We start from the raw sequence: 27,625 nt of genomic DNA, 5'->3' as shown, positions 1-27,625 counted from the left end.
AGAAGAAACATTCCTTCCTGAACTTGCTGCTAAATCACACAGAAAGTATTAATGGTATTCCACAAACATTAAAAGGGATAATTCTCCAGTCTCCCAAAGTCACAGAGCTTGCTATCTTGAGGGGCAAAAGGGCACTAAAAATGCAGGGCAAAAAATGCAACACCTTTCTCTGAAACACTCGCTCCTTCACAGGATTCAGCTGGTTTTGTCTCCAGGTTTCTGACCAAATGTCATAGAACACCAAATAAAATCAAAGGATAAGCTTACCAGAACTGTCGCAGCAGCTGCTTCCTGGTCCCTGTTAGTTTTGCAATGCTGACAAAGCTCCTCACATTAAACAGCATCTTCGTTTGTATTAAGACTTACTCCAAGTCCCACAAAGTTGGGAGAAAGAAAGGAGTATGAAGTAGAGAGTGAGCTGTGCTGCTGTGCAAATGAGGGAAAGCCAAGAACCAAGGTCTTCACTCTGGCTGTCCCAGACAGGGCTGGGCCAGGCAGGGGCTGACCCTGAAACCCTTCCTTGGTCAACCCCTACAGATACAGAGATTTCTCACAGAGCCCATTGCACAACTTGCAGTTTGTGCTCTTCTGCCCATCGTATCACACCTGTATCAATACCATTTCATAGCTATTTTATGTTTGTTAAATATTTGTACAGGAGCACATGCTAGTAGAAAAATGCAAAAGAAGACTTGTAGGATGCAGCATTAGCAGGGAAGCTCCCCTAGGGATGGGACTGTGCCCATGGGGGCTCCTCATCTCTAGCACAGCCCAGGCAGGGACTGATGGCCCTGCACTGAGCCAAAAGGAGGGTTTTGGAGCCCAGGATGCGGAGCTGGGCAGGGCATAAAGGCTTATTTGTGCCCTCAGGGCCCTGACAAGAATGAAGAACAGCTACATTAAAAAATGTACATTTTCCTGGATTTTTTTTTTGGACAAAGTTTTCAACTGTGCTATGGTAGAATTAAACAGCCCTCAGTGGGGCCCAGAAACTGAAATATTGCAGCCTGCTTACCTCCTTATGCTAAACTGCTTGCTATATAATCTGAAGTTGGTCAATTGCTAAATACTAAAGTGATTTCATTTAAATTTCTACTTTCAAATATAATTGTCAGACAAGACTTTATGCCACCTGCACTGTAGGTGGTTTTGAAATATGACCATTACTTTCTCATTTCCTCATTACTTTCTCATTTCCTCCTCTGTGTAAGGAGAGATATATTAGTGTAAATCAAGGTGATGGTGTATCTGTCAGAGAGAGTGATATGTTGAAATTGCAATGTGAAGAACATATAATTAAAACATGCAGAAAAAAAGGTTTGACTTCCCCAGAAAGAGAGACAGCTGTGAAAAAGTCATGCAGGGTGATAGCTCCTGGTGGGATTTGTTCAGGACCCCTCACGCCAAACCAACACTGAGATGCCTGGAAAATGCAGCAGTTGCCATGGGAAATGTCAGGTAGAAGCAAAATCCAACAGAAATTAATAATAAGGAAATGAAATAGAAGAAAGAGAAGAAAGCTGGGCCGTGGTTTCCCTCCTGGTTTTCCTCTGGCAAATGACTCCCACGACCTTCAAGCCCAGCCCCTGCAGACTGTGCATGTTCTGTTAGCAACACTCAGGAGAAAAGACAGCAGAGAAAGGAAATGTGGCCAAAGTGCCAAGGCCTCCAGTCTCGTTTTACAGTCCAACAGGGAGGGGATACTGCCAGTGCCCCTTTTTCAGGTCACCCCTTGTATTGAGTCTGGCTGAGATGGAGTTCATTTTCCCAACAGCAGCCCTCACAGTGCTGTGCTTTGCAGCTAGAAAGGTGTTGATAACAGAGCGAGTTTTTTGGCTACTGCTGAGCAGTGCTGGCACAGCATCAGTGCTGTTACTTGAATTTTCCCCCCATTAGGAGGTTGGGAGTGGGCAAGATCTTGGGAGAGGACATAACTAGGACAACTAGCACTACACCCTTGTACAGGGACTGCCCAATCCAGTTTATCACATGGACCAATTTCCTTGTCAGCTCCTGTGAGCAAGTATTGCATCCCACTCCTAAGAGGAAGGGACCACCCAAGCTTTATAGATGTCTATGGTCAGAAAGGAATATGACATTCATATAGTCATCTAATGTAATGAATAGAAGGCCTCCTTCCTCTCTGAGCTTGCAGGAGACTGCCCCTTGACACCTCCTTTCCTGAGGGCAAGCAGCAGTCAGGGTAGGCAAAGCATTCATACATCAGTGGCTGCGGGGCGGTGCACCAAGAGTGCCCATGCTGCTTCCTTTTGGAAACACCTTGGGAAGGCAATGTCTTTCCACAGCTCATTTTCTTCCCAAACTCCCGCCCTGAGGAAGGGCCAGGCCTTGGTGCTTTTCTTTTGGAGAGTGGGGCTGCAGCAGCTGGGGCACCTCTGAGAGTGAGCAGCTTCCAACCTGCTGCACCTCGCCGTGCCCACAGCAAGATCATCTTCCAGCAATACATGTCTGCTTGGACACCTGGGACAACAGGGCATTACCAGACTCCTGTCAGCACAACTTCTGCTTCATCCACATGCAGTGGTCATCCAAACCCAAAAGCAAATGCCCACTCCATAAACAGTCTTTCCCATTTATCCTGCATGCAGTGGTGGCCAGTGAAGACTTCTGTCCTTCACCCATCATTCCTTGTTCAAAGACCTCCTTACCAGCCATCCTACCAGCAGAGATACATTTGTCCAACTTCGTGAGGTGATTTCCATCTCTCCCAACTACATGTTGATCTTCAAAGAGGATCTCACAGCCCCAGAAACCAAAATCCTGCTGCAGACACCTTCTTTCTACGAATCTTGCTTGTTGTTTCATAACCCATTTATATTCTTGGCAATCACACTATCTGGTAACTACAATCTCAGGCATCACTTTGTGAACAATATTTGTTCAGTTTTATTTTGAACAGCTTTTGATGGATATCCCCTCCCTTCAGAATCAGAAGAAGCAGTTAGGGCAGAAATCATCAGAAGGATATTGGGTTCAAAGAGATGAAATCCCTGCCTCATGTAGGAGCAAAAATCAAACACTTTCTTTTTCCTTTTGAAAATGTGGCCACCTCTCTTTGTGTGTAGTTATATGGATATATCATCTTATGCACAAACTACTCTATTGATTAAACTCTGCATAAAACAAGCCTGAAATTGGTTGTCCAGGCTGCCTGCTGCAGCCCTTGTTGCAGTACATCATCCTGAAAACAATACTTTTGTCTTTCAGCAAGGGATGACCTGGTGTATCAGAAATACATGGGAATAGCAAGAAAATAGAACTCCATAAATGACCATAGATTTTTTTGGCAGGAGGGAAAAGCTCCACTGGGAGTTTGGGACTACAAATGAAATATGGTTAAAAGTGTACAAGCCCCTGGGTTTATTTCAGTGGGATCTCGAACTGCCCTACCCAGAGTCGCTGGGTGGGTGATTGAATCTTGTGCACTTGATCAGAAGACTTTACACAAACATTCTGGTGAAAGAGATCATCAAACAGAGGAAATTTTTCTTTTAGAGCCACAGAATCGAGTGTTGACAAAACAAAGTTTCAGAACCATGTTCTGCTCCCCCAGCTGAGGCAGGGCAGCTTCGCCAATCACTCAGCAAACAAACAGCTGAGCCAGGAGCCTGGCAAAGCAGGGAGCACGAGACAGAGCCCCAGTGAGAGATGGCTCCTTTGGGAGCTGCAGGCACAGTCAGACTACAAAGCAGGAGGACATAAATGATGTCCAGCATGTAGGGATGCTGCCAAGAAAGCAAACTTCTGATAGAGCTAAGAATTGCAAGGGGCCTTCAAGGAGGGTAATTATTATAACTGAATCACAAAATGACTTGGGTTGGAAGGGATGTTAAAGCTCATCTAATTCCACCCTCCTGCTGTGAGCAGGAACATCTTCCACTAGACCAGGTTGTTCAGGGTCCTGCCTGGCCTTGAACACTTCCAGGGATGGGGCATCTACAGCTTCTCTGGGCAACCTGTCCCAGTGCCTCAATACCCTCATGGCAAAGAATTTCTTCCATGTATCCAGTCTAAACCAACCCTCTTTCAGTCTGAAGCCATTGCCTCCTGTCCCATCACTACAGTTACCCAAAAGAAGGGTGTAGCCAGGTGGGGTTCAGCCTCTTTCTCCCAGGCAACCAGCGACAGGACAGGAGGAGACAGTGTTAAGCTGTGCCAGGGGGAGTTTAGTTTTGACACTGGGAAGAATTTATCCACATACAGGGTGATTAAACATTGGAACGGGCTGCCCAGGGAGGCGGTGGAGTCACCGTCCCCGGAGGTGCTTAAGAAAAGACTGGACGTGTCACTCAGTGCCATGGTCTGTTTGACACGGTGGTGTTCGGTCACAGGCTGGACTCGATGATCTCAGAGGGCTTTTCCAACCTAATTGATTGTGATTCCGTGGCTTGCTCAGCGCCGGCTCCGGGCCCAGGCCGCTCCGGGGCGGGCTCTGAGGGCGCGGTGCCGCCCCCCCTCCGGCCGCCAGGCGGCGCTGCCCCCCCGCCCGGCCCGGCCTCCTCGGGCCGCCATGGCCGCGCCCGCCGCGGGGGACGAGCTGCCCGTGCCCGGTGAGTGCGGCCGGTCCCGCGGGGCCCGGCTGGGGGGGCTCGGCCGCCCGTGCCCGCCCCCGCCCCGCGGCCGCCGCTCTGCCCCGGCTCGCCTCGGCTGCGGGCGGCGGGCGGGGCTGGGGCCGTCCGGCGTGTGGGGAGAGGCGCGTCCGCTGCCGTCAGAGATCGGCACGGCGGGGGCAGGGGGCCAGCGCCGGGCACCGGGGGGGCTCCCTCAGTACCGAGAATTAATAATTAGTCTGTGTCGTGGTTTGCCCCGAGGTGATGTTCAAACGTTCGCCCGTTGCCCGGGACAACAAGCGCCTCGTTTGTGTCCTGTGGGATTTAGTGTTACGAGTTGAGGGGTTCGGTTTCCAAGCGGATGGTTTCACAGCATCACAGAACGGGTCGGGCTGGGAGGGACCACAGCGGGTCATCTGCTCCAAACCCCCTGCTCCACCGGGGTCATCCCAGAGCACGTGGCACAGGATTGCGTCCAGACGGTTCTGGAATATTTCCAGTGAGGGAGACTCCACACCCTCTCTGGGCAACCTGTTCCAGTGCTCGGTGACTGCACAGCAACAAAGTTCTTCCTCATGTTCAGGTGGAACTTCCTGGGCATCAGTTTCTGCCTGTTACCTCTTGTCCTGTTGCTTGGCACCACTGAGCAGAGCCTGGTCCATCCTCTGACACTGCCCCATTTAGCTATTTATAGACATTGATGAGGTCCCCTCTCAGTTATCTCTTCTCGAGGCTGAACAGGCCCAAATCCCTCAGTCTGTCATCATAAGAGAGATCCTTATGTCCCCCAATCATCCTTGTTGCCCTCCACTGGACCGACTCCAGGACCTCGATGCCTCTATTTTAATGAGGACACAGTAGTTGTGTCCAGTTTTGAAATGCTGTGGCTTAGTTATGAAATGAACAAAATACAAAGTTCAACAGCTTTTTGTATGCAGTGATGAAGAATATACTTATGTTTTCGTGTTAACCCTGCTGAAGAGAAAAGAAACAAACCACAGAGCTCTATGGCACAAATGCCAAATGTTCAGATGTGCTGCATGGCTGTCTGGCTGGAGATTAAAACATAAAACAGAGTTTTCAGATGACTTTTAGTATGTCTGTGGTTGTAGGTGTGTCTAGATAAAATAAAGAATAACTCAACTCTTTCTTTAAAAAGGTTGAGTTTGAGTTTGTTGAGCAAGTGAGGTAATAAATACAATTTATACATATCTGCTGCATCTGATCCATTATATAACATGTCTTTGGAAATAGGGGAAACTTTTGCACAAAATAATTACTTCTAAATGATATGAAATTTACAGTTTAAGAGGGAACGTTTGTGTTTTGGAGCTGGGGTGTACCTTATTGATGAGGTTGTTTTCGTTGAAATTTATTCCATTAAGATGTCTCCATGTAATTTTCAGAAGCAGTCTATTGTTACTATGTGTATTTGTTAACATTTGTTACATGTTAACAAAAAATTTACAGGCTTTGACATTTTAAAATAGTAGGTCTACCTGTCCTTTGCCATGTTTTCTGTGTGGCTTTTGGCAAATTATTTAACTTGTAAGTCCATTCATTATTATGTAGAATTAGTATTTCCTGTGTCAAGCCACATGCTTAACCAAAAGCTAAATGAATAGTTAACATTTTGTGTTTTGAAACAACATTGCTGACACTTTTGAAAGTGAGAAGAATTAAGAAAACCAGACAGATTACAAGAGCAGAAGAGCTGCCTGGACTTTATTTTGGTGTGGTTTCGTTAGAGTTTCTTTGATCGTGGTCTTATCACAGAATCACAGAATGGCTGGAGTTGGAAGGAACTTCTGGAGATCATTTAGTCCACCCCGCTTGCTAAAGCAGGGTCACCTGGAAGAGGTTACCCAGGATTGTGTCCAGGCAGATGGAGACTCCATAGCCTCTCTGGACAGCCCCTGACCCAGTGCTCTGTCACCCTCAGAGTTAAGAAGTTCTTCCTCATGTTCAGGTGAAACAACAGTTGTACCAACCCATGTTTTGAAGGCTGAGAGAAGAAAGAAGAGAAATACAGGAAAATAAAATGTTAAATTAATTTGATAGAACGTAGCTATTTCAAAATATACGAGGCAAAATTTGCTTTCACTGAAATTGACATTATATTTTTGTGTTTTAGAATCAGGTGCTGTTTTCACATTTGGGAGAAGCAAATTTGCAGAAGATGTTCCTAGCAAGTTCTGGTTCAAAAATGACAAGCCTGTACTTATATCATGTGGAGATGAGCATACCGCTATTATTACAGGTCAGTATTGGAAATGGAGCATGTAGAATCATAGAAGTGTTTAGATTGGAAAAGACCTTTAGGATCATCAAGCCCAGCCATTTAACCAGCGCTCCACCACTTCCATGGGCTGCCTGTTCCAATGCTTGACAACCGTTTCGGTGAAGAAATTTACCCCAATATCCAATTTAAACCTTCTCTGGCACAACCTGAGGCTGTTTCCTCTCATCCTGGTACTTGTTACCTGGGAGAAGAGACTGACCCCCACCTGGCTACAACCTCCTTTCAGGTAGTTGTAGAGAGCCATAAGGTCTCCCCTGAGCTGCTTTTTCTCCAGGCTAAACAACCCCAGCTTCCTCAGCTGCTCCTCACAGGACATGTGCTCCAGAGCCTTCACCAGCCTCATTGTCCTTCTTTGGACACCCTGCAGAACTTCAATGGCTTTCTTGTAGTGAGGGTGATCGATGTGATAAAAGGATATATATTTGGACAGCTCTGAAAGTTAGAAATCTTATTTGAATCCTGAGGTAATAAATGAGTTTGTGGAGAGGAGAGAGGACTGTTCTGTGGGAACTGTTGGATGCCTTTAGAGTTCCCGTGAGGTTACTCCAGGTTTTCACAAGACATGCCCAGGAACTGTCTTAAGCGAGTTTATAATAACTGAATGTATCACAGGATTTAAAGTAGGTATGACTTTGTTCAGGTTGAATGTATCTTGTGAATCTGACAATGTTTAGTCTGTTAGATATATTGTATCATGGAAGGAACAGTATCTGCTGAACACCTCAAGAAATTCACTAGAAATCTGCTTGAAACAAGAGATACAATTGTATCTCTGAGATGAAGGTTTGAATTACTGATAACTGTTAGTTGAAAATAACCCTTGAAAGAGCAACTCAATAAACTTCAGAAAATCCTACAAAAAAGATAAGTAAATGGAAAAAAACATTCAAAGAAACTCTGATGTAATACAGTGAGCATTATTAATGTTTATTTTAATATCTTTGAAATGATGGAGACAGTACAGATTAAAAAAATTTTTCATTTTATTTTACATGAAAGGGATTACTGTTCTGTTGGTGAGCATGTGTGTCAATTGTATTGACAATCTACTGCTGATAGATAATAAGACTTTGTAGTTATAAAATTTATATGTGTATTTTCAGAAATTTTTAAATTGGAATGTAGTTATTCCTCATCAATAGCCAACTGGTCATTGCTTATTAAATAGTTTCTCGAGTGTTTCTTGCAATGTTTGAAAGCAGCATTGAAGATGCTGGATTTTTAGAAAGAACTCTTCCAGGCATGATAGAAAAGACTGTAGATTTCATGGACTGCTGGACATCTTGAGGTGAAATTTCACAATGAATTTTTCAAGCCTAACTTCATAGAAGACAAATTATACATTAATAGTTTATTTTGAACAAAACTTTACACTTTTTCTTGGATTGAACCAGTAATATTAAACTTCCTGTCGCATAAAATTAATCCGGATGTAAGCTGGGGCACTGTGATATTTTCCTTTTGAATTTTGTTTTTGTATGTGCTTTTATATGCCCATACCCAGTTTGAAGTAACACTGGTATAGTTTTCTGTTTAAACTAGTTGATTTAAGTTGCCTCCTAGCATGTGCCTGTGCCACCACTGTTACCCTAATCAATCACTGTAATAGTGACCACTTAGATAAAGCTTTTGAAGAAGTCATCTTACATAGATTTGCATGGAGCAGCAGTCCTCTACTGTCTTCCCTTTTCCCTGTTATTTTAATATATGTTTCAAAAATGTCTCTTTAGCTCTCCTTGGCTGTTGTAGTGAGCAGATACATCTCCAGGGAAGCTTATAGATAATCGGCTCCTTATTTTCTCAAAGCTTTTGAGAAGAGGGAACTACAGAAGCATGAGTAAAAAGCTTTTTAGGTACCAAAATGTTTTCTGGGTCATTGTAAAGTAGAGGGAAAAGTGAGGGTAAAGTATGGATCAACGACAAGCAAAGGTAGAGAAACAGCAAGAGTCGTATGAAAAAAGTGAAGAAGGGGAAGAGAAAACCATTGTCCCTCATTTGTTCTTCACACCTGTGCATGCCCATGTGCACCTCACGTTTCTGCTGTTAGATGGAGTTGGATGATACAGTGGAATTACAGCCCTTGGTGACTGACACTGAACTGCAGTAACACCTGGAATTAAACACTCCAGAGGTGCATGCCAATACTGAGGTTACTGAGAAGGGAACAGGCCCTGTGGGAAACCAGGAGCTTCTTCAGCTGAACCTGGCCTGGAAGAGATAAAAAACATCACCGAGGAAGGAAAAGTGTCTCAAGCAGGTGTGTGTTAATGCATGCTTCATTTTATTCTCAGTCTTTATTTACAGGTCACAAAATTCTCCCTCTTTTTTTTCCACACCTTGGAAGAGGGAGTGGGACCTATATTTGTAGGATTCCATAGAAATATGAGGGAGGTTCAAATCTGATAGAGATGTATCAATTTGACACTAACATGTCTCAACAATCATAAGTAAAACAATCACACAAACTGATACAAGACATTCCTTAATGCTGGATTTGGGCAGGAGAGACAGGTATATCTAGCACTGAGTCTTGACTGAATACTAATGAATATAATGTACAAGAACTAGTATTAAGGATTCAAACAAAATATTCAGAGCCTTTCAAATACTCCTTTCATCTAATACAGCATCAATATTCCTGTTTGACTTCTATGAAGAAAGTAAATATAAAGCACTCTGGTTTTTGGCTTTCTATGTCAGGAGTTAAGAGTCCAAAATTTTATTTACATGCTCTGGCTGTATGTTGGAATAGAGAGAACCAGTGATAGTTACTTGCTGGCTTTGAGCTGGCTTGCTGAGTTAGTTGAAGAAACGTTTCCTTCTCCAGTTTTGGAGTTTGAAATTTGTGTTTCTTTATTCATTTGCTGTCTACTATTAGCATAAACATCATTGAAATGTTCAAGAAGGAATTTTTTAAAGCAGTGGTCTTCTTTAGGTCTGTAACACAAGTCATGAGCAGTACATCTTCCAGCATCACTTGTAACATGTTTAATAGTGGTTCTTGCCCCATTTCTATACTTTTTGGCCCAGGACTACTGACAGTTCATTCCCTGCATCTTCTATAACTGCAGGCTTTGTAAAGCAATTTATTCAGCCTCTTGGGAGCTGGTGTGAAGAAGTGATGATACATATACTTTTAAGAATCTCCTTCCAATACCTGTCTATTAATTGTCCTTCTGACAGAACTCTTAAAGTTAACAATTGTCTTATTGTTTATTTGCCTTGACTAGATTATCCTAGACAGCTTGCCCACATTTAATCAGAGACTGATCCTGTTCACAGGGGGGAAAATGGTGATGAACGAAGACACGTTTTCTGAACTCAGTGCTCTGGAGAGAATTGAAGCCCCAGTGCAAGAGGGTAGAAGGAAAGAAAGAAGTATCAATTGTGAAAGTAGGAGTGGAAAGAGGTGCATGTGGAACCACAAGAAGATAGTATACTCATTTTGGGTTTTGAAAGGCAATAAACCTTCAACAAGAGACCTTGGAATCTCTCCAGGTCTTTTGACACTGTATTTCTTCTCCTGTTTCTGCTTACCAGCACATCACCAGCACATGGCAGAGTATCTTTTGCATCAACTGCAAGGGGAGAATGAGAAAAGATTAGTGCACATTTGTGTTGACGCACTATTTTTGTTTGTGTGATTATAAATGTCCTAAGCATGACTATTCTTGTTGCTCAATAAAGTTTTTATTTTGAGAATATCATGACTTGCCTAACAAAACCGATGTCATTCCTGGTTTTTTTAGAACTATTTGAGTTGTATATGGCTTTTAAATTAACTGTTAACATAGTTTATTCACAAAATAGCATAAAAAACCCCCACAAAATTTAAAAAAAAAGCACAAAAAAATCATGGTGCCTGGCATATATTCTGGACTCTGTCCAAAATATTACCTTTTACGTTTTGTTTAGATATAGTTTCTCAATAGAATCTTATAGTAAATGCTCAAAGTCTCTTCGTGGTCTCCCCATCTTATTTCTCTCCCACACTAATATAATTTAGAAAGCAAAGGGGGGAATATGTAACACATACCTTTAAACACAGGTGATAGGAATACTTGGCAGCCCACTCTGATGAAGCATATGGGATTTCAGCTGGTACTTCCCAGCTGCCAAGTGAGTGCCTTTAGTAGCACTTCATGACCCCGAGGAGCACGTGACTGATGGGGTTCCCAGGAATCACTGTTGTGATAGCAGCTACTCATGGAAAGGTACTGGTTAGGAGACACTCTGCTCCTGAAGTCTCTCTGTTCCTAGCCATGTGTCTTGTGGCTTCCCTAAAAGCCCTGAATTGATGTTGGTGAGACATCTGCTGGTGTACCTGCCCCTGCATACATACTTTGGAGAAACTGGATGCTCCAGTTTTGCATCAGGATTAAGATGGAAACTGGTGTTGGATGTGAGTTTTCATCACCAAAACAGTCCGAGTAGTCCTTTTTGTTATATCCTGCTGTTTCCTGTCTGCTCAGAGTCATAGTCTTACTCTGCTTGACCTGTCTTGTGCAAGCCATTACAGCTGGCAGATGGCCAAAATCTCTGGATGAGAGCACCCAAGTGGAAGCAAAAAACCCAAGAGCAATCTTAATTTACAAAGTTTTGGAATATGGTCCTCGCCTTTTTGTCTACTCTTGGATTAACTCGCACTTCAGTGCATCTATGGTGATGACTGGAGTTATCTCAGTGTGCAGTTATGAAAATAGTGCCTTTTGCATACAACATTATGTCATATTCCTTGGCCAGTTTAGATTGCATCATATCTGTTCCAAAACCTGATTTGCTGCACAGACCCAGAAATGTTGCTTCATTACAGGCATTTGTTTAGGTTTCTCACCACTGTTACTAAATCAGCTTTGTGAATCACAGAATATTCTGAGTTGGAAAGGACTCACAAGGATCATCAAGTCCAGCTCTTAAATGAGTGGCCCAGACAGGGGAAATGAATGTGTGGCTTTGGCATTATTAGCACCAAGTATTAACCAACGGAGCTAATCTCAGGTTCCCCTGTATTGCCTCTTAGTTTTCATTCAATGTCTGAATTACCTGCCTCCCAGATTTTTTATTTTCTGTTATACTGGTAGGAAGCCTGAAATTATAAAAGGCTGTCACTCAGTTGTAAAAGAATGTAAAAAAATTCCTCTCATCTATTAAGCCTCTTGACTTACAAAGCAATGCCTGAGAATTTAAAGACTTGTATAAGAAACAGCAGATTATAGGATGAAAAGCATGACCTGTTTGAATTTTGCATGGATAAAAGAGAATGTGCTTAAATTGAATTAGGGCAGCTTGGCATCATACTCCCACAGAAGTACTGCTGTCTTATAAAAGCAGTTAGCAAGTATAAAGCAAGGATACAAGAAACCAATACCAATATAGGATGGATGCCATTTGGTAATAAAAGTTTTTTCTGTTAAGGTGTGTTTCCTCTCAGTGGCAGACAGCTCTGCCTGTGTTTTGACGTGATTGCATTATAAAAATTGAGATGGTGATATAAATGCTATTAGTAGAATTCTGTGAGTGCAGACGACCTCAGACCGTCTTCCCTTCCAGTTTTCTTGGAAAGACATAATATTGACACATAGCCCCATGTGCCAAGAATTGTCAAATCTAGCAGTTTGATTGGGACTTTAGATTGCAATTATTGTTAATGGTTGGTGGGGTGGGTTTTTTTGCTTGTTTTTAGTTTTTTTTTAAATTATGCAGTTATACTTAAGAAAATAAATGCATTAGAATAATGTTAGAAGATGAATTTTTTGTTACATTTAAAACATTTCAATGTCATATTTCAAAATCTCTGTAAATCACATTCAGACTCTTCATGGGAAACCTACACTACTGAAGTTACAAACAGACATAATTTTGGCATTACTATATGGAATTGCTGTTGTGCATTTGTGATCATGTGATAATTGTTGATAGCTAGGGTGACAACATTATGATGGAGTCTTAACTCACAAAGCTCTGCAGTCCATCAAAAGTAAACAAACGCCTTTTATCAGTTGTAGGAGGGTTTTTTTTGGTTGTTCATGGTTTTGGGGGGGAGTTGTTTGTTTGTTTGGGGGGTTTGTTTTATTTTTGTTTGGGGGGTTTTTGTTTGTTTTGGTTTTTATTTTGACAAATTAATTTCTATTGTTTTGCAAAGATTTCTGTTGGAACAAGGATTTTATCTTTCTGTGGGAATTTTACAGCTTTACAGCAGGTAATAGTTTACAAAATGAAATTAAATGCATTAATTTTAAGGTATTGTCAGTAGTCAGTTTTGGCTGTCTAATCTGCATGTCTGATGACAAAATTTTCATCTGTTCATGTACCACCCTCAAAAAATTCTGATTATTTAGTTACAACAGTTCATTGTTTGTCATGGTCAAACCTGAAAGTTCAATGACAGGTCACACAAATTTCTGAAAGACAATTCTAGCATTGCTTCTGTTCAAGATTTGTAACCTAATGCTCTTAGTTTTACAAAACTCCCTGACTGCACGGTGGATTTATGCTTTCTTTCTTTATATGCAGAGTAACAAATTAATACACTTTGTGAACACATCTGAATATTTATCAGAAACTATATCCCGTAGAAATGCAGCTCTGTAAATCATTTTAAGGGACAATATTTAGCAGTAAAAGAAATATCCCACCCTAAACAATCAAGCTGAATATTACAAATTTGTGCTCCTGTTAGTCATAAACCTGCATTATTCATTCCTGTCTTTGGAATAAAAGATGTGGGTGCTCAGTTAAATGTGCTGTTATTTTATAAAGAGGCCTATAGATACTGTGGTTTCTGAACTGCAGGGTCTGTCCAAGAGTACAACACGTTGTTTTCTGAAGAGCACTTTATCTGTGTTGGTAATTAAAGGAGAGGATGTTCATTCTGCTTTTTGTCCCTTCTCCTGGCTGGGGATTTCTTACTTAAACAATGCAATTAATGTTTTTGAACTGAAAAATCACAAGGATATTAATTATTGTTTACACTTAAGTATTGAATTGCCTAATCTTAAACTTTACATTAAAAAGGAAATAATTAATAGCACAGTGTGTGAATGACCAGCTTGTCTTGAATGAGGCATTCAAACATTTGTATGGGTTCTGTTTCTCTTTCAGGGAAAGGTAAACTATACATGTTCGGCAGTAACGACTGGGGCCAGTTAGGACTGGGATCAAAGAGCACTGTCAGCAAACCAACATGTGTTAAAGGTTTGTTTAATTTTTTTTTTTGTCTTTTTGAAAGGAGACCCCTGTGAAAAGGTACTTCATAAGGTGCAGTTCCAAAATAACTGATTCTGCCATTTTTACTCATAATTTCTAACATATTACTGCGCAAGATCATAAAGTATCTTAAAAGGATCCCTGATCGATTTTCCATCACTTCCAGATTATGAGTCCTTTTGCATCTGAAGGTTACTTCAGATACATAGAATCCTGTCATTTTTGAGGGCTCTGGTATGTAATATTAACCTTTTCTGACAAACCACGTCTTCATTGTTACTGCGAAGACAATAATTAGATATTGGACTCTGCATTGTTGTCCATGTGTTAAAAATCAGAGTTCCAACAGCATTGTGTAACCTTTGTGTCACTTTTGTCTTAGCAACTTTGTAAATGGAAAAAATCTATCAGAAACTTTCTACAATTACTACTACATTTTTAGCAAGCATAAGAAATGCCCAAGGGGGCATAAATGTTAATACATTTGTATGGAGCAGTAAGATAAATGCCTATATTCTTTTATGTGTTGTAAAATAAGTTTTCATTGCACTGTGATCTTCTTGATCTTTCCTGGCTGTTTTTGTCTTGTCAAACAAAACTAAGTCAATACTTTTTCCTATCCCCTTACTTATGTCAGGTCAGATCTATCCCATTAACACATTTCTTTTCACCATTAGATGTTTATCTTCAGCCTTTCTGCCAGCAGATCGATCTGTTAGCTTATTGTTAAAAACAAATTATCCTGCTTGTTCAAACTCTGTTCCTCCTGATTTAGTTTATTCTACTGTCCTTTATTTGCTCCTGTCTCTATTTCACTTCAGAGGGAGAATGCAGCTACTGTCAGGTTCACATCTTCTGTCAGCTATGTGAGAGATTGATTCTTACCTTGGCTTAAATGGATTGGGTGTCAAGTTTTGTTTTTACTGTCAAATTGCAATGGAGAATAAAAGATGAAGAGAAGATGACAGCAATTCAAACCAGACCTGGCATCCATTGAAAAAAGTCACAAGGGGGGTATCTTTCTTCTCTTGGCAATTGGCAGCAGGAGAAAGTCCTTGAGCTTTTCTCGCTAGCCTTTGGTCATCACTTGGCTTTGGGAATGGGGTTACAAGGACACATTTCAGTCTCTTCTTAGAGCCAAATGGTTGTGACTGGATATTTTCTGAGAAAATATCTCCTGGGATTTGACTAGAGACTAATGGAATTGGTTATGAAAAATTGCCAGCAATACTGTAAATACAGCACATCTCATCAAATACAATTGATTAGCCTAAGTGGGAGGCACCTCTGTATTCTTTTTTTCCCACCAAAATAACTCTTGACTCCTCTCACTTACATTCCCAGTCTTTCAAAATGACCAGACTGCAGAGAAGTACTTGCTACGGGTGGGTGGTAACTGAGCTGAAATTGAGACAGGATGGTACATGCAAAAAATGTAGGCACTAGTCCAGATAGGGCTGTCCTTAGGAATTGAGTTTAGTGATCAGTAAGAAGACAGTACAGAGTAAAAGTCTAGCAAAAAAGGGATGTGTGCATTAGAAAGGGAGGGTAAGACAAAAGAACAGTATGGTTTTAAAGATTTAAGATAGCGGGGGAAGTATAAGAGGGAGTTAAGAATAGAACAGTTAATGAAAAATGTAGACAACTTTAAACATGCATTTTACCCTGCAACTTGATGTATTCTTTGAGGCATATCCTGTAAATGGCAAATTCCAGGAACTGTGGCATTGGGTTGAAGTAAACATTGTCAAGTTAACTTGGGTGTCTTAAGTTATTAAGGTCTGATCTGTTTTCTTATCTTGGGGTAATACTAATTTAGTAAGTCATGCCAGGTTCAAATAGGCAAGAAATATTTTTACCATTCAGAGCTCCCTCTAGAACACAGAGCAGTTTGTTGTTGAAACACCTATTGGCTTGTTTATAACTTTCCCCCCCCTTTCACTTTAATCCATAGCTTTAAAACCAGAAAAACCAAAACTTGCTGTTTGTGGAAGAAATCACACTTTAGTTTACACAGGTATGTAATCTATATTGTATACATATTAAAAATAAGTTTCTTCCCTTGCTTTCAAGCCAAATCACATTAGGAGCCCCAGGACTGTTGAGGAAGGAAAAATAAATGAAAATGGGACTGCTAAAACTTGGGGGTTTGACATCCAATTCTTAGAATGTTTGATTTATTCTGAGGCAGTAATAATTCTGAGGCATTTATATACTAATGTTATATAGCAGTTTGCCAGCAATAGACGTAGGGAAAAATTTCTTGCTGGGACTTGTGGTGTGGTTAACAATTGTCAGTATTTCATTTAAGCCCTGTAAAAGTATACTATTATTTTTATATACATCTGTTCCCAAATTTACCTTTGACAAGTAATATTTATTAGTGTGAAGTTATATATTTGAGTAAATATAGTAGAACTGCGTGTTTTCAAGTCTTCAAATTTTGTTGCATTTTTGTTTAGACAACATAGTCTGCTACTTCAATGACAAGTTGCTTTATTAAGCTATAAATAAATAAAGTGTAAATTTAAACTTAAAAATAAATTTGTAGAGAGACAATATCCAGAGAATTTATGCAAACTCTTGTCGTGCTTCTATAATTTATGTAACAAAATAGCCATCTTTGTGGTTGCAATCCTTTAGCTTTTAGTAATGTTATAAAGAGGATTGTTTGATTATTAGGAGTTTTATATGCATGGAGATGCTGAGGACTGTAAATAAGACCATTAGAATAAAAAGAACATTTTAATAACAGTGAAGTATGCAAGACTGCACAGGGTAAATATTAGTCACTTTTGATGTACATATTGGGCAGATCGTTTGTGGCCACGTATATAGGAAAGGACCATTTATAAATTGAATGTCAGTTCTTATCACATTTCTGTCTGGATTTGTGTTAATAATGGGCCTTATCTGTTTCATCATAGATGAGCACTTTAGATGTGAAACATACTAAAATTAAAAATATAAATCTTAAAATTCTCTTAAGTTGAAGATATCAGTTGTCAGCGCTAATTTAAATTTTAAGATTATGAAACAAAATATATAGTTAATTAAATTGAAAGTTATTTGAATATTAAAATGAGTAAAATATTTCTAATAAAAAACTAAAAATATATTTCATTCACAGTACTCAAAACTATCAAGTTTTTAATCTCTTTAATTGATGTACTAATACAGCTCCAGTTTTCTTGTCTGTGACTTAATTCACCATTTTCCTTTAATTTTATCTTAAAATATACATTATTTGTGGAATAAGCTGCTTCTGGCTGCCAGGGTTACTGGTAGTAATTTCCTCAGAACTCTTGCAGAAACTTCAAATTATATTTATTTATTTGGTTAGTCTTCAGAATATTAAGGAATGCAGACAGTCTAACTACATGTAAGGCTTTTAGGAAGTTCTGATCCAAGTGTGTGCAGGAAGGCCTCCTTGTTAGCTACAAAAGAAACTGCTAATGTCAACTCAGGAGTAATTCAGGACAGTAGACCCAACACTTCTGTGATGTTTTTCCATTGAAAATTAGATTACTTGCTCCAGTTTCTTCATTCTGCATGTTACATGTGCTTTTCTGTATGCAGAAAAAGGAAATGTGTATGCTGCTGGAGGTAACAGTGAAGGTCAGCTGGGATTAGGTGACACAGAAGAAAGGACCACATTTCATTTAGTAAGTTTTTTCACCAGCCAGCACAAGATCAAGCAGCTAGCAGCTGGATCATACACCTCAGCAGCAGTAACTGGTAAGAGCAACTGCCAATAAAATCTGCTTACATGTGTCCAGCCTGGAGTTCCAGGGAAACACTCCAGCATTCTGTCTCCATATGTGGATGTATTTTCTATCCTCCCTATCTTCTTTCACTGGTAACCATAGTCATTTCTTGATAACCAATTGCCTATTTTAACAGTCTGGTAAGGGGTGGCAGTCTTACTAACTTCCTACAATTTTTGTGAAAGTAGACCTTTTCCATGAGCCATGGCCTGCAGTGGGAGCTTGACCTGGACTAGAAATCCTTACAAAGGAGAAACAGTATGAAGACCCTCAAAATGGAAAAAGTCTTCAGTTTATTTCCAGGGAAGCCAGCTACAAAACATGAATCTTGCAAAAACTAAGCATCTCTAATTCCAATTCTTACAGCAACTATTTTGGTCTACTGGTGCAGGCTACAAAGCTGTGTCGTTCCTTAAAAATTCTGAGAGAGTCCAAACCCATCACCTATTTCTCAGGTGGCAAAATTATACCATTATGTTGAAGTCCAGATAGTTATAATACTTTCAGCCATTGGATGGTGGTCCTATATCACCCCATAATGCAGTTTCTCAAAGTTTTGGTGTAAAGCAGCTGTTTCTGTACATGTTTAGGATAACCTCTTGAGGCTGTAATTTCAGAATGCTGGGCTGCTTGTTTGGTTCTTGCTTTTTTATGGCAATTGCTAACATTCTCCTGAGATTTTTAAGACAACTTTAAATGATCTTCCTTCCTAACACAGTAAGAAATATGCAGAGACAAGACCGTTTGTCTTCTAGAAGAGAGTTTTCATGTTGTTTACTACCTTTTTTTGGTGTGTGGTTTTTTTTTTTTTTTTTTTTTTACTGCTGCCATTGATCTTTGTGTCAACAGAGGCTGGTTTTAGTTAACCTGCAGCAGGTATTGTGATAGTTCAAGGAAAGCAAAATTAAGCTGTACAATATAATCAGGTGTGAAGGGAACTGAAAGATAAGGCATGAGTAAGTGGGAAGAATAAGAAAGGGGTGACTTGCACCTAGAAATTAGAAGATGCTTTACATTCACTGTGATATTTTCATACTGACTTCTGGCAACTGAATTGTATTACACACTCAATCTTCCTCTTTCTGAAGGAATGTTTTTACATAGTACTTTTGCTGTTGTTGTTTATGGTCTAACATCAGATGATGAATAAGTGTTCTCTGTCACTTTTGAAAGGCTTAAGGGATGCTTTCTTACTTCAGACTTTGTTGCACTGTGCTAAACATAATGTCCCTGGGATCATGACATTTGGTAGTATCATGCACAGTTTTTTCTGAAACACTCTTCAGAAGGTAGATTAACTTTTTATTAGTTTTTGTTTTAAATCTGTTAACTATCTGTGTCTTCGTTTTAGAGGATGGGCAGCTTTTTGTGTGGGGTGATAATTCAGAAGGTCAGATTGGCTTGGCCAATGAATCCTGTGTCAGTGTCCCTTGTCGAGTGGATGTTGGAAAACCTGTTTCCTCTGTATCCTGTGGATATTATCACTCTGCCTTGATAACAGGTAAGGGAATGGGAAAAGAGGTTAGTGGAGACAGGACAGTCGTTTTCAAATTGTTGCCTGTGTAAAGTCATTTGTTACTTTTAAAATTAGTTGTTAAAAACTGCCGTGTGACAGAAAGTCACTGATGTAGTTTTATATCACATTGGGGGAAAAACTTGCAGTTAATTTTCTGCATTGTTGTGCAAATGTACATTAGAAAGAATAAGTATCTACATTAGAAAGAATGAGTATCTACATTAGAAAGAATGAGTATCTTATCACACTTTATTTTCATGAAGGTTGTGACATATATTGTGGGTTAATACTATTGTTTCAAATATCTAACTTTTCTTGAGATTATTAATTTCTTTGTGATGATCAAATAATAGTCTCCCTCTTCTTTAGAAATATAAATATTGAACAGAGTTACTATGTTATGAGGAAAAATTAATCTCATGTGCTAGCAGTGCAAGGTTGTTGTCAAAGTTTGATGTTATGTCTTAAATTTTGAGTTTTGGAGTCAGTTAAACAGGCAATATATGGTATGAGGAGAAGCACATGCTACAGTGAGCTGTTGTCTGATCTCCAAACCAACCTACCTCTCTTTTGCTTTCCAATTCTCTTCTCCCAGCTCTCTGTTTGTTTCCAGAGTGAAGATTTCACTCTTTTTTAAATAATGCCAGCATGGGTGAATTTAGCAGCCAGTATTGATGCTGTTATGTATGAGCAGCCATGAAGTCCTCTCAGCCATATAGATTTACATTATTAAACTTTACAGTTTGGTCTCCTCAGAGTAATTAAAGATTTCAAAGGATCAATAGTTTTGATTGTAAAGCTTTTAATGGGTACCCAGGAGCTATTCCATCAGATACCTTTCTCAGGTTACTTGATAAATGTTACTTTTCCACATACAATATAATATTGCTCTCTGAGAACATGCTGTTAACAGAATGAGAGCTTGCTATGGTGGACAAATATTAATTAGGTGTTATGCTGGTAGTGTGCAACTTTTATTACAGATCCTTTATTACAGTAAATGAATTAAGTGCCTAGGACTGATGAGGAGCTCAGCACCTATTAGGAAATCTACAGCTTCTGAAACTCAGAATACATGGGGAAAAAAAGATGCTTACTTGAAGGATGTGGTAACAAGGTGTGTATCTCTGCCTTAGAGCCAAGAACTGAAGCTCTGAAACTGCAGTGGGATGTCACAAAAGCTCTCTTTAGTAGCAGGGTTGAGGACAAGCATCTAAGAGTAAAGTGAGAACAGTGTGTGCTGCCAAGTGCTCTAAGGAAGTGGAAACTTTTTAATGAAAGAGGATAAGAAAAAAGGCTTAGGGTTTCAGCTGGTTAAGAAAAATTGAGCCTCTCAAAATATTAATAGGAAGATGAACTGATTATCACCTGTGAAAATGAGGAGTTGTTGAACCTGTTACTACTTAAACAGGCCTGAATATGAGATAGAAAATCTTAATTTTGATCCTTAATATCTGCAAATCCTGCATGATTTGGGCTTCTCACTGAAACTACTATCTCACTGAAACTACTGACACACACATGACCTTTTTGTGGTGAAAGTATAAATTTTTTTTATTACTTTCCTTTAGGCCCTTGCAGACAGTTTTATTTGACTGATACTTCAGCTACCATAAAAATTTAGTATTGGACATCCAAGTACTTTTGCCGGTTTGATCTTCTGTTGCAGTAGTGTCAGTGTGTATCCAGAGTTGAACAAACTTTGTGCATTTAATCTGAGTGTACCATAGTCACACAGTGTGTTCCTTCTCAGTTACTCGATACCATACAATTACTATGGTTTGACTTTTAAACATCAAATAATATACTATGTTTAATAACATAACATAGTTGCAGGATGTAAGACCTAATACATGCTGTCAGGCTGAACTGATGAGCATGGCACCACATGGTTCCCTTTCTTAATATGTTTATGTTAGACATAAGGTGTACACTAGCTAAGTAATAACTGTTAGGATCACAAGTGTATCTGAGTTAAAACTAAAAAGTGGTTATGAGGATACTGGAATACATAGTGTGGACACAGAGTGCCCTCTCCAGGGCAGGATGTTCATTAATAAAAGACTATTGAGTGAAAAAAAAAATGGTAAAGTACAGATTCCAGATTTTTTTTTTTTAATAAACTAAAATTGTTATTTCTTTGAAATAGGTGTTTTTAAAAAGATTTTTTAGTAGGCTTTTGTCTTTAGAGTACTTAACTGCCATAAAGCGCAGTGCAATCTCACTTATCTAGTAGTTCCAAGAAGGCTTATCACCTTTCTCACTTCTGCTTCCTAGAAGGCCTTCTTTTCAGACAGTAATTCTGCTCCTGAATATGTCAGCCACCTGGATTCTACCATGTACATGTGGACCCCACTGGTGCCAAAGTAGTTGTAGAATAGAAGAACAGAATATATTCTGAGTATTTTTAATAAAAAAGCACTTCTGAAATTTAGAATTTTATACTCATTTCCATATGCAAATTATGAAAGAGTTCATGTTTGAAAGACGATTGTTCGCTTTCTTTCCCTCTTCTTTAGAGTTCCCTCTCTCTTTAGAGAGTTCCACTGAAAACAAGTTTTTAGTGCTTCCAGCCCTCTTCAGGACTTTTTCACAGTATGTTTCCTTTCTCTTTGCAGACTTAGGATGCTGGGTCCCAGCATTTGAGATATGTCTCAAACAAAGCAACATAGAAACAAAGAGCGGGAAGAGGGTAGCAACGATTTTGAGCCCTTACACAGATCCTTACTTGACGTGCCTTTGACCATACTCACTCAGGAGGGGACAGTTTTTCAGGAAGCATTAAGCTTGGTGAGCACGTGGAGCTCATTTGTCCACTGGAGGAGATGGAGAGCAGGAAAAGCCAATGTATCTAAACCACTGCTCTGGTGTCTACAGCAGAATTAGATTTGTGGAGCCAGAAAGGAGCTGAATATATTCTTATATCTTCTAGTGTTTCCCCTGCCTGAATTCTTACTGTAATCAAGGTCAAGATAAATTCTCTTTGAAAATATGTCTTTTCATAGAGACCTTTGCAGTTGCCATGAATTCCTTTCTTAATATATTTTGTCATTATTTCTAAGGACTGGTTTTAAAGAACATTCATCCCACAAACACTTCTGTACTCTGAATTTCAGTGTCTGAGATGGTTTTAACCAGTTTGGTTTTGAAAAAAATAGTTCTTTTCTTTTTCTTCCTCATTTATTCAAGGAATCATAGAGTGATCCAACTCTTTTGTCCACTGTTCTCATTTGCCACCAGCCAGGTCTCCTATCTGCTCTCATCTGCAGGATGCACATTTGCCTTTGGGAGACATTTTCCATTTGCTTGCCCATTTCCTTGACATGCTCCTGGGACCTAAAGTTTAGTGATACAGAAAATGTGCCACATAATGGAAAGTTCAACACCTGAGAATGTGACTCATGTGAGAGAAGAAAATCAAATAACCAGGTTCTGTTGTGAACATAATGTCCTTAAAATGCAGGTGTACTGCACACAGTACATCATGTCCTTAGCATGCAGGTTTACTACACACATGCTGCACTCAAAATTTGTCTGGGTTTGACTGGATTCTTTTTATGCTTGATTGCTATTCTTCATGGCTTTTAGACCACTATTTGCCTTAAAGGGATGCGTAATGTATTCAAAAATTGCTTTAGTAAATGGTTTTATCTTTGTTAGCTGGATTATTAAGTTGAAAAAATGTAGTAAACTTGATTAGTTTGGGAAGTCAATGGAAGCTTGGCCATTTGAATCTCTAATCCTATTAATTAGATTGTGATTGGATTAATTTTTTCAGTGCAGCAGTGTTTAAAAAGAACTGCTGGTCTCTTCAAAGAGAACTGCATAAGTAGTTATCTCCCAAGCGCTTTTGGGGGTTTATCAACTCATTTCTAAAAATATAAGGCTGATCTAAGAGTATTAAAACAATATTCGCCTTCCAAAAAATACAGGTTCTTTTTGTTGTTGGGTTTTTTCCATTGTTTCCACTTAGAATCCCTAATAAAATCTCTTTGTCAGCAGTATGCTTTGGTTACAGAAAACCACACATTGCAGTTGATTTTTTCTCTTTTTAATTGGGCTGCTGTTTTAGAACAGAAAATTGATGCTGCTGCAAATAACTGCAAAGTGTCAGCTTGTTCAGAGTATTTCTGCACATAGATATAAGAAAAAAGATCAGAATTAAAACAGGAAATCAAACTGAACAGAAAAGCTTAAACGCAGTTCATTCCGATTCTTAAAAAACACAGACAGATTGAAATGACTGCAAAACAACTCCTAGAGAAAAACTGTAGAAGAATGTAAGAAAGCCTCAAGAAGAGACAACTGAGAGGGGACCTCATCAATGTCTATAAATAGCTAGAGGGAGGTGTCAGAGCATGGACCAGGCTCTGCTCTGTGGTGCCCAGCAACAGGACAAGAGGTAACAGGCAGAAACTGATGCCCAGGAAGTTCCACCTGAACATGAGGAAGAACTTTGTTGTGCAGTGACCGAGTACTGGAACAGGTTGCCCAGAGAGGGTGTGGAGTCTCCCTCACTGGAGATATTTCAGAGCCATCTGGACACAATCCTGTGCCATGTGTTCTGGGATGACCCTGCTTGAGCAGGGAGGTTGGAGCAGATGACCCACTGTGGTGCCTCCCAACCTTACCCATTCTATGGTTCTGTGATTCTGTGAAAGGTACTTCTCCACAGACACATGCAGGTAACCCAAGTGTTAGAATATTATTGGGCTAGTTTGTGTGTGCAGGAAAGAAAATGTCAGAATGATAGAAAAAAATAAGGACTACTGGGAGGATGAAGTTACACCTCTGATCATGAGAGTTAGGAAATACAGCTGCTATCCTGTTTCATTGCCTTGCTGAAGAGAATGGATCTCTGTGAATAGATTTTGGGTGGCTATTCAATAGCATGAGTCCCATCAAACCTTGTAGAAAACTTGACATTAAGATCACATTAATCTCATTCCCTGAGTGCCTTCCTATGCAGTTAGAACATTCTGTAAAGGTAGCAAGTCCAGTTGCCAGCCTTAGTGGCCCAGAACCACGGTACTTGAAGAATCCTTTCTGTTGTGAGAGGCAGAAGTGATCTTGGAAAATATAGAAACCATATAAAACACTGTCCTAGTTTAACTCCAGCAACTAGGCACCACACATTCTCTCACTCACTGCCCCCCACCAGCAGGATCAGGCAGAGAATCAGAAGAGTTAAAGTGAAAAAAACACTTGTGGGTTGAGATAAAGACAGTTTAACAGGTAAAACAATAGCAGTGTGTGCCAGCAAAGCAAAACAGGGAGTTCATTCACTTCTTCCCATGGCAGGCAGGTGTTCAGCCATCCCCAGGACAGCAGGGCTCCATCACAAGTAACAGTGACTTGGGAAGACAAACACCATCATTCCATATGTCTAGATTAGAAACAAGTTATTTAAACTTAATTCTGGTGGAGTTATTGCTATGGAACCACTGCTGTATTTCTGTGGTTGGATATACAGTTCTTTTCTTCCTGTCCAAACCACACACAGTTTTGTGTCATTTACTGTGATTTCTTTATATCTTACAAGAAGAAAGCATGGATTTTCCATCAAAATTCCATGCAAAATTGTTTTTTGTTTCCATTCAAAATTATTTTCTGTTGTAATTCAGATTCTTAAAAGCAACTTCAGTTGACATAAATACTGGTTACAGAGGGAATTGTAACCTCTCAGAAGCAGGATGTATATGGTTTTGGTTTTCTCTTGGCTACATTTCTTGCACGCTCACTATTGTGATTCTGATCTTGGAGGGAGCTAAAACCTAGCACCTTCATGTCCCATCAAAGCAGAGTGCTTTGCCTATCTGTTTGGGCATTATACAAGTATTTTCAACTATCCTGTAATGACTTTTCTGACAGTGATTTGTGTCTGCAGCAGTCTTGACAACTCATCCTTGCTTCTGAGTGTATGCTGGAAACCATACCATGTTCCATATTTTCACAGGAGATGGTGAGCTCTATACTTTTGGAGAACCTGCAAATGGTAAACTGGGATTATTGCCTGAACAGCTGAAGAACAATAGAGTCCCACAGCCTGTACTGGGAATTATGGAAAAAGTTAATAAGGTTGCTTGTGGTGGAGAGCACACAGTGGTGCTGACAGGTATGTAATTTAACTGGCTTTTTTTTCCAGCCCTATAACTTAGTGTTAAATTTGATTTACTTTAAAGAATTTGCTTCCCACTGAAATTAGATGTAAATGGGATCCTGGTTGATACCACTGGTGACACCACTTGTGTGACCTTGCCTTTATCAAGCAAGTTGCCATGTAAATGTCCTTTTTACGACAGCATAAATTATGTATAGAGTTGTTTTACTTATAAGAAAATCCTATAAGAGCTCAAATGACCAAAAGGAGTAACTTTCCAGGGATGAGATTTGCACAGCACACTAAACCTGTTCAATTCCACACAACTTGGGATTCCCAGCATCTGAAGGGATAGAAGGTTATTGATACTATCTTGTTGGGTTTTTTTGGTTTTTTGTTTGATTTTTTTTTTTTTAATAGTCTTAGCTCCAATAAATAGCATTTTAAGTGAACTCTACCTAATCTGAGAGCCTTTCTTACTGGAATTGTAATAAGCCGGCACCTCCTAGTGCAACAGAGATTATTAATGTTTTTTTCCTCTAAGGAACTTGAAAGTGGTATTGCAGTGAGGGGGGAAATTTTGGAGGAAAGGTTCCATTCTGTAGTAAATTGAAATTACCTTGAAATTTAGTAAAGTATTTAGGAAGTCACTTTTCAAGTAGCTTCACTAAGTACTGGATGCCTAAGTGAATTAAGTATCTCTTGTTGTGATATGGATTTTTCCTGTGCCTTTCAGAAGAATCTTTAGCACACATATAAAACTAGTATAGATACAGACATTTGACATATCGTATAAGTTATGAAAATCAGCAAATACAACTGTTACATAATAGTTCACAGGGCCACATATATAGTACTTGGAAGATGGTGTATGTTACTGAACTGTTAAATAGTTGTCTGCCAGCAGTGACTCAGCTTTTCCAAGAGATATGTGCAAAGCATTGCTGGCTCTTTATTTCCACAAGTTCTCTCCTGAACTGTAGCAGAAGAGAAGCAGGAAAGGTAAGTTTTACTTTGCCCACAGAAGGTTTGAAAAATATCAGCTTTGGCTTGTAATGAATATAATATCTGTAAGGCTGTATAGCCTGTAATTGTTCTCCTACCAAAATACAAAAGCTATAAAAACAAGTTGGATGTATGGTTATCAGTCCCTAAATCTGTATTCTGAAAAGTCTACATATTCTCTTGTCAATGTTGTGACACACCTTTAAGATTATGTAACTAAAATTTCTAAAATATAAACTGAAAATCTAACTGAGGGAGATTGCAAGTAATATAATGTGGTATTGTACTGTAAGCCATTGGAGAGAGTAAGGGTGGAAGTGAAATGCTGGGAAAGGCTGTGTGTAATGATTCAAGCTGAAGATTCTGGGTAGGATAAAATTCCTTTGGGAAAACAATGAAGAGGAAATAGCAGTAGCCAATCCAGGAAATAACGCAAATATATGTCTACATTTCAATGACTTTGTCTCTCATCTCCCACCAACATGCAGTCTTACTCTGGCAGTATTCTGTGTCATAAAATAAATTTCTTTACATAAAATCAGATTATCATTATTAGCAAAAGAATTACCATAAATTGGAGGCCAACAAATGTGTAAATCATAGCACTATTTTATGTGTTATAAAGTGAAGTTCTGCAGAAAGAATTTGATTATCATTATTGATTGTTTTTTAACCATTAATCTGAGTTCAAACAATAGATATTTCATTCTAATGATATTTCATGTGATAAAAATTCATCATAACAAATTACAGAAATTTAGTAGAAAGATGAAGACCTGGATGCCATCATCATTACAGTGAAATCTGTACAAGAGCTAGAACAAAGAGGCAAAATATAAATGCCAAAAAATGAAAAGCAGTAGAAGAACATACCACAGTAAGGTATTTTCATATTAATACATAATAATGTAAGCCAGTGTTTTAGTATGTAAGATTTAGTTGCTTATGGAAATAGATTTTGTTGTAGAAGGCAAATAAGAAATTCAGTGCTGGCTTAGCTGTCAGTTGATGGTCAAAGGGTTGAGTGCCAGAAGATCTAGTTGAGTCACCAAAAGAGGAAAACTGTAACCTCCAATAAAATACATTTCCTAAAGATTAATAGTAGTTGTGATAAGAGTCAAAAGTCAGATAGTTGGTTTTTTAATGTGATTCAGCTGT

At 39.4% G+C, this 27,625-nt stretch overlaps 2 protein-coding genes across 2 annotated transcripts in view; one reads left to right on the top strand and one right to left on the bottom strand.

Moving 5' to 3' along the window:
• OTC (ornithine transcarbamylase) overlaps positions 1–4,449 on the bottom strand; it is a 33,032-nt gene extending 28,583 nt beyond the window's left edge. The window contains exon 1 of the mRNA XM_064646867.1: positions 268–4,449. Within this exon, the coding sequence (XP_064502937.1) occupies positions 268–344 (77 nt within the window). The 5' untranslated portion in view covers positions 345–4,449. The remainder of the gene's footprint in view (positions 1–267) is intronic.
• A 55-nt stretch (positions 4,450–4,504) lies between these two features.
• Positions 4,505–27,625, top strand: part of RPGR (retinitis pigmentosa GTPase regulator) — a 39,657-nt gene continuing 16,536 nt past the window's right edge. Inside the window, 7 exon segments of the mRNA XM_064646866.1 lie at positions 4,505–4,571; positions 6,706–6,831; positions 13,975–14,067; positions 16,034–16,096; positions 17,659–17,817; positions 19,198–19,347; positions 25,319–25,477. Of these exon segments, the coding sequence (XP_064502936.1) occupies positions 4,532–4,571; positions 6,706–6,831; positions 13,975–14,067; positions 16,034–16,096; positions 17,659–17,817; positions 19,198–19,347; positions 25,319–25,477 (790 nt within the window). The 5' untranslated portion in view covers positions 4,505–4,531.

The sequence above is a fragment of the Pseudopipra pipra genome, chromosome 2 (assembly GCF_036250125.1).
Source record: "Pseudopipra pipra isolate bDixPip1 chromosome 2, bDixPip1.hap1, whole genome shotgun sequence".
Classification (NCBI taxonomy): domain Eukaryota; kingdom Metazoa; phylum Chordata; class Aves; order Passeriformes; family Pipridae; genus Pseudopipra; species Pseudopipra pipra.
Note: the sequence above shows the minus strand (reverse complement) of the source record. Positions and strands in the feature narration are given on the sequence as shown.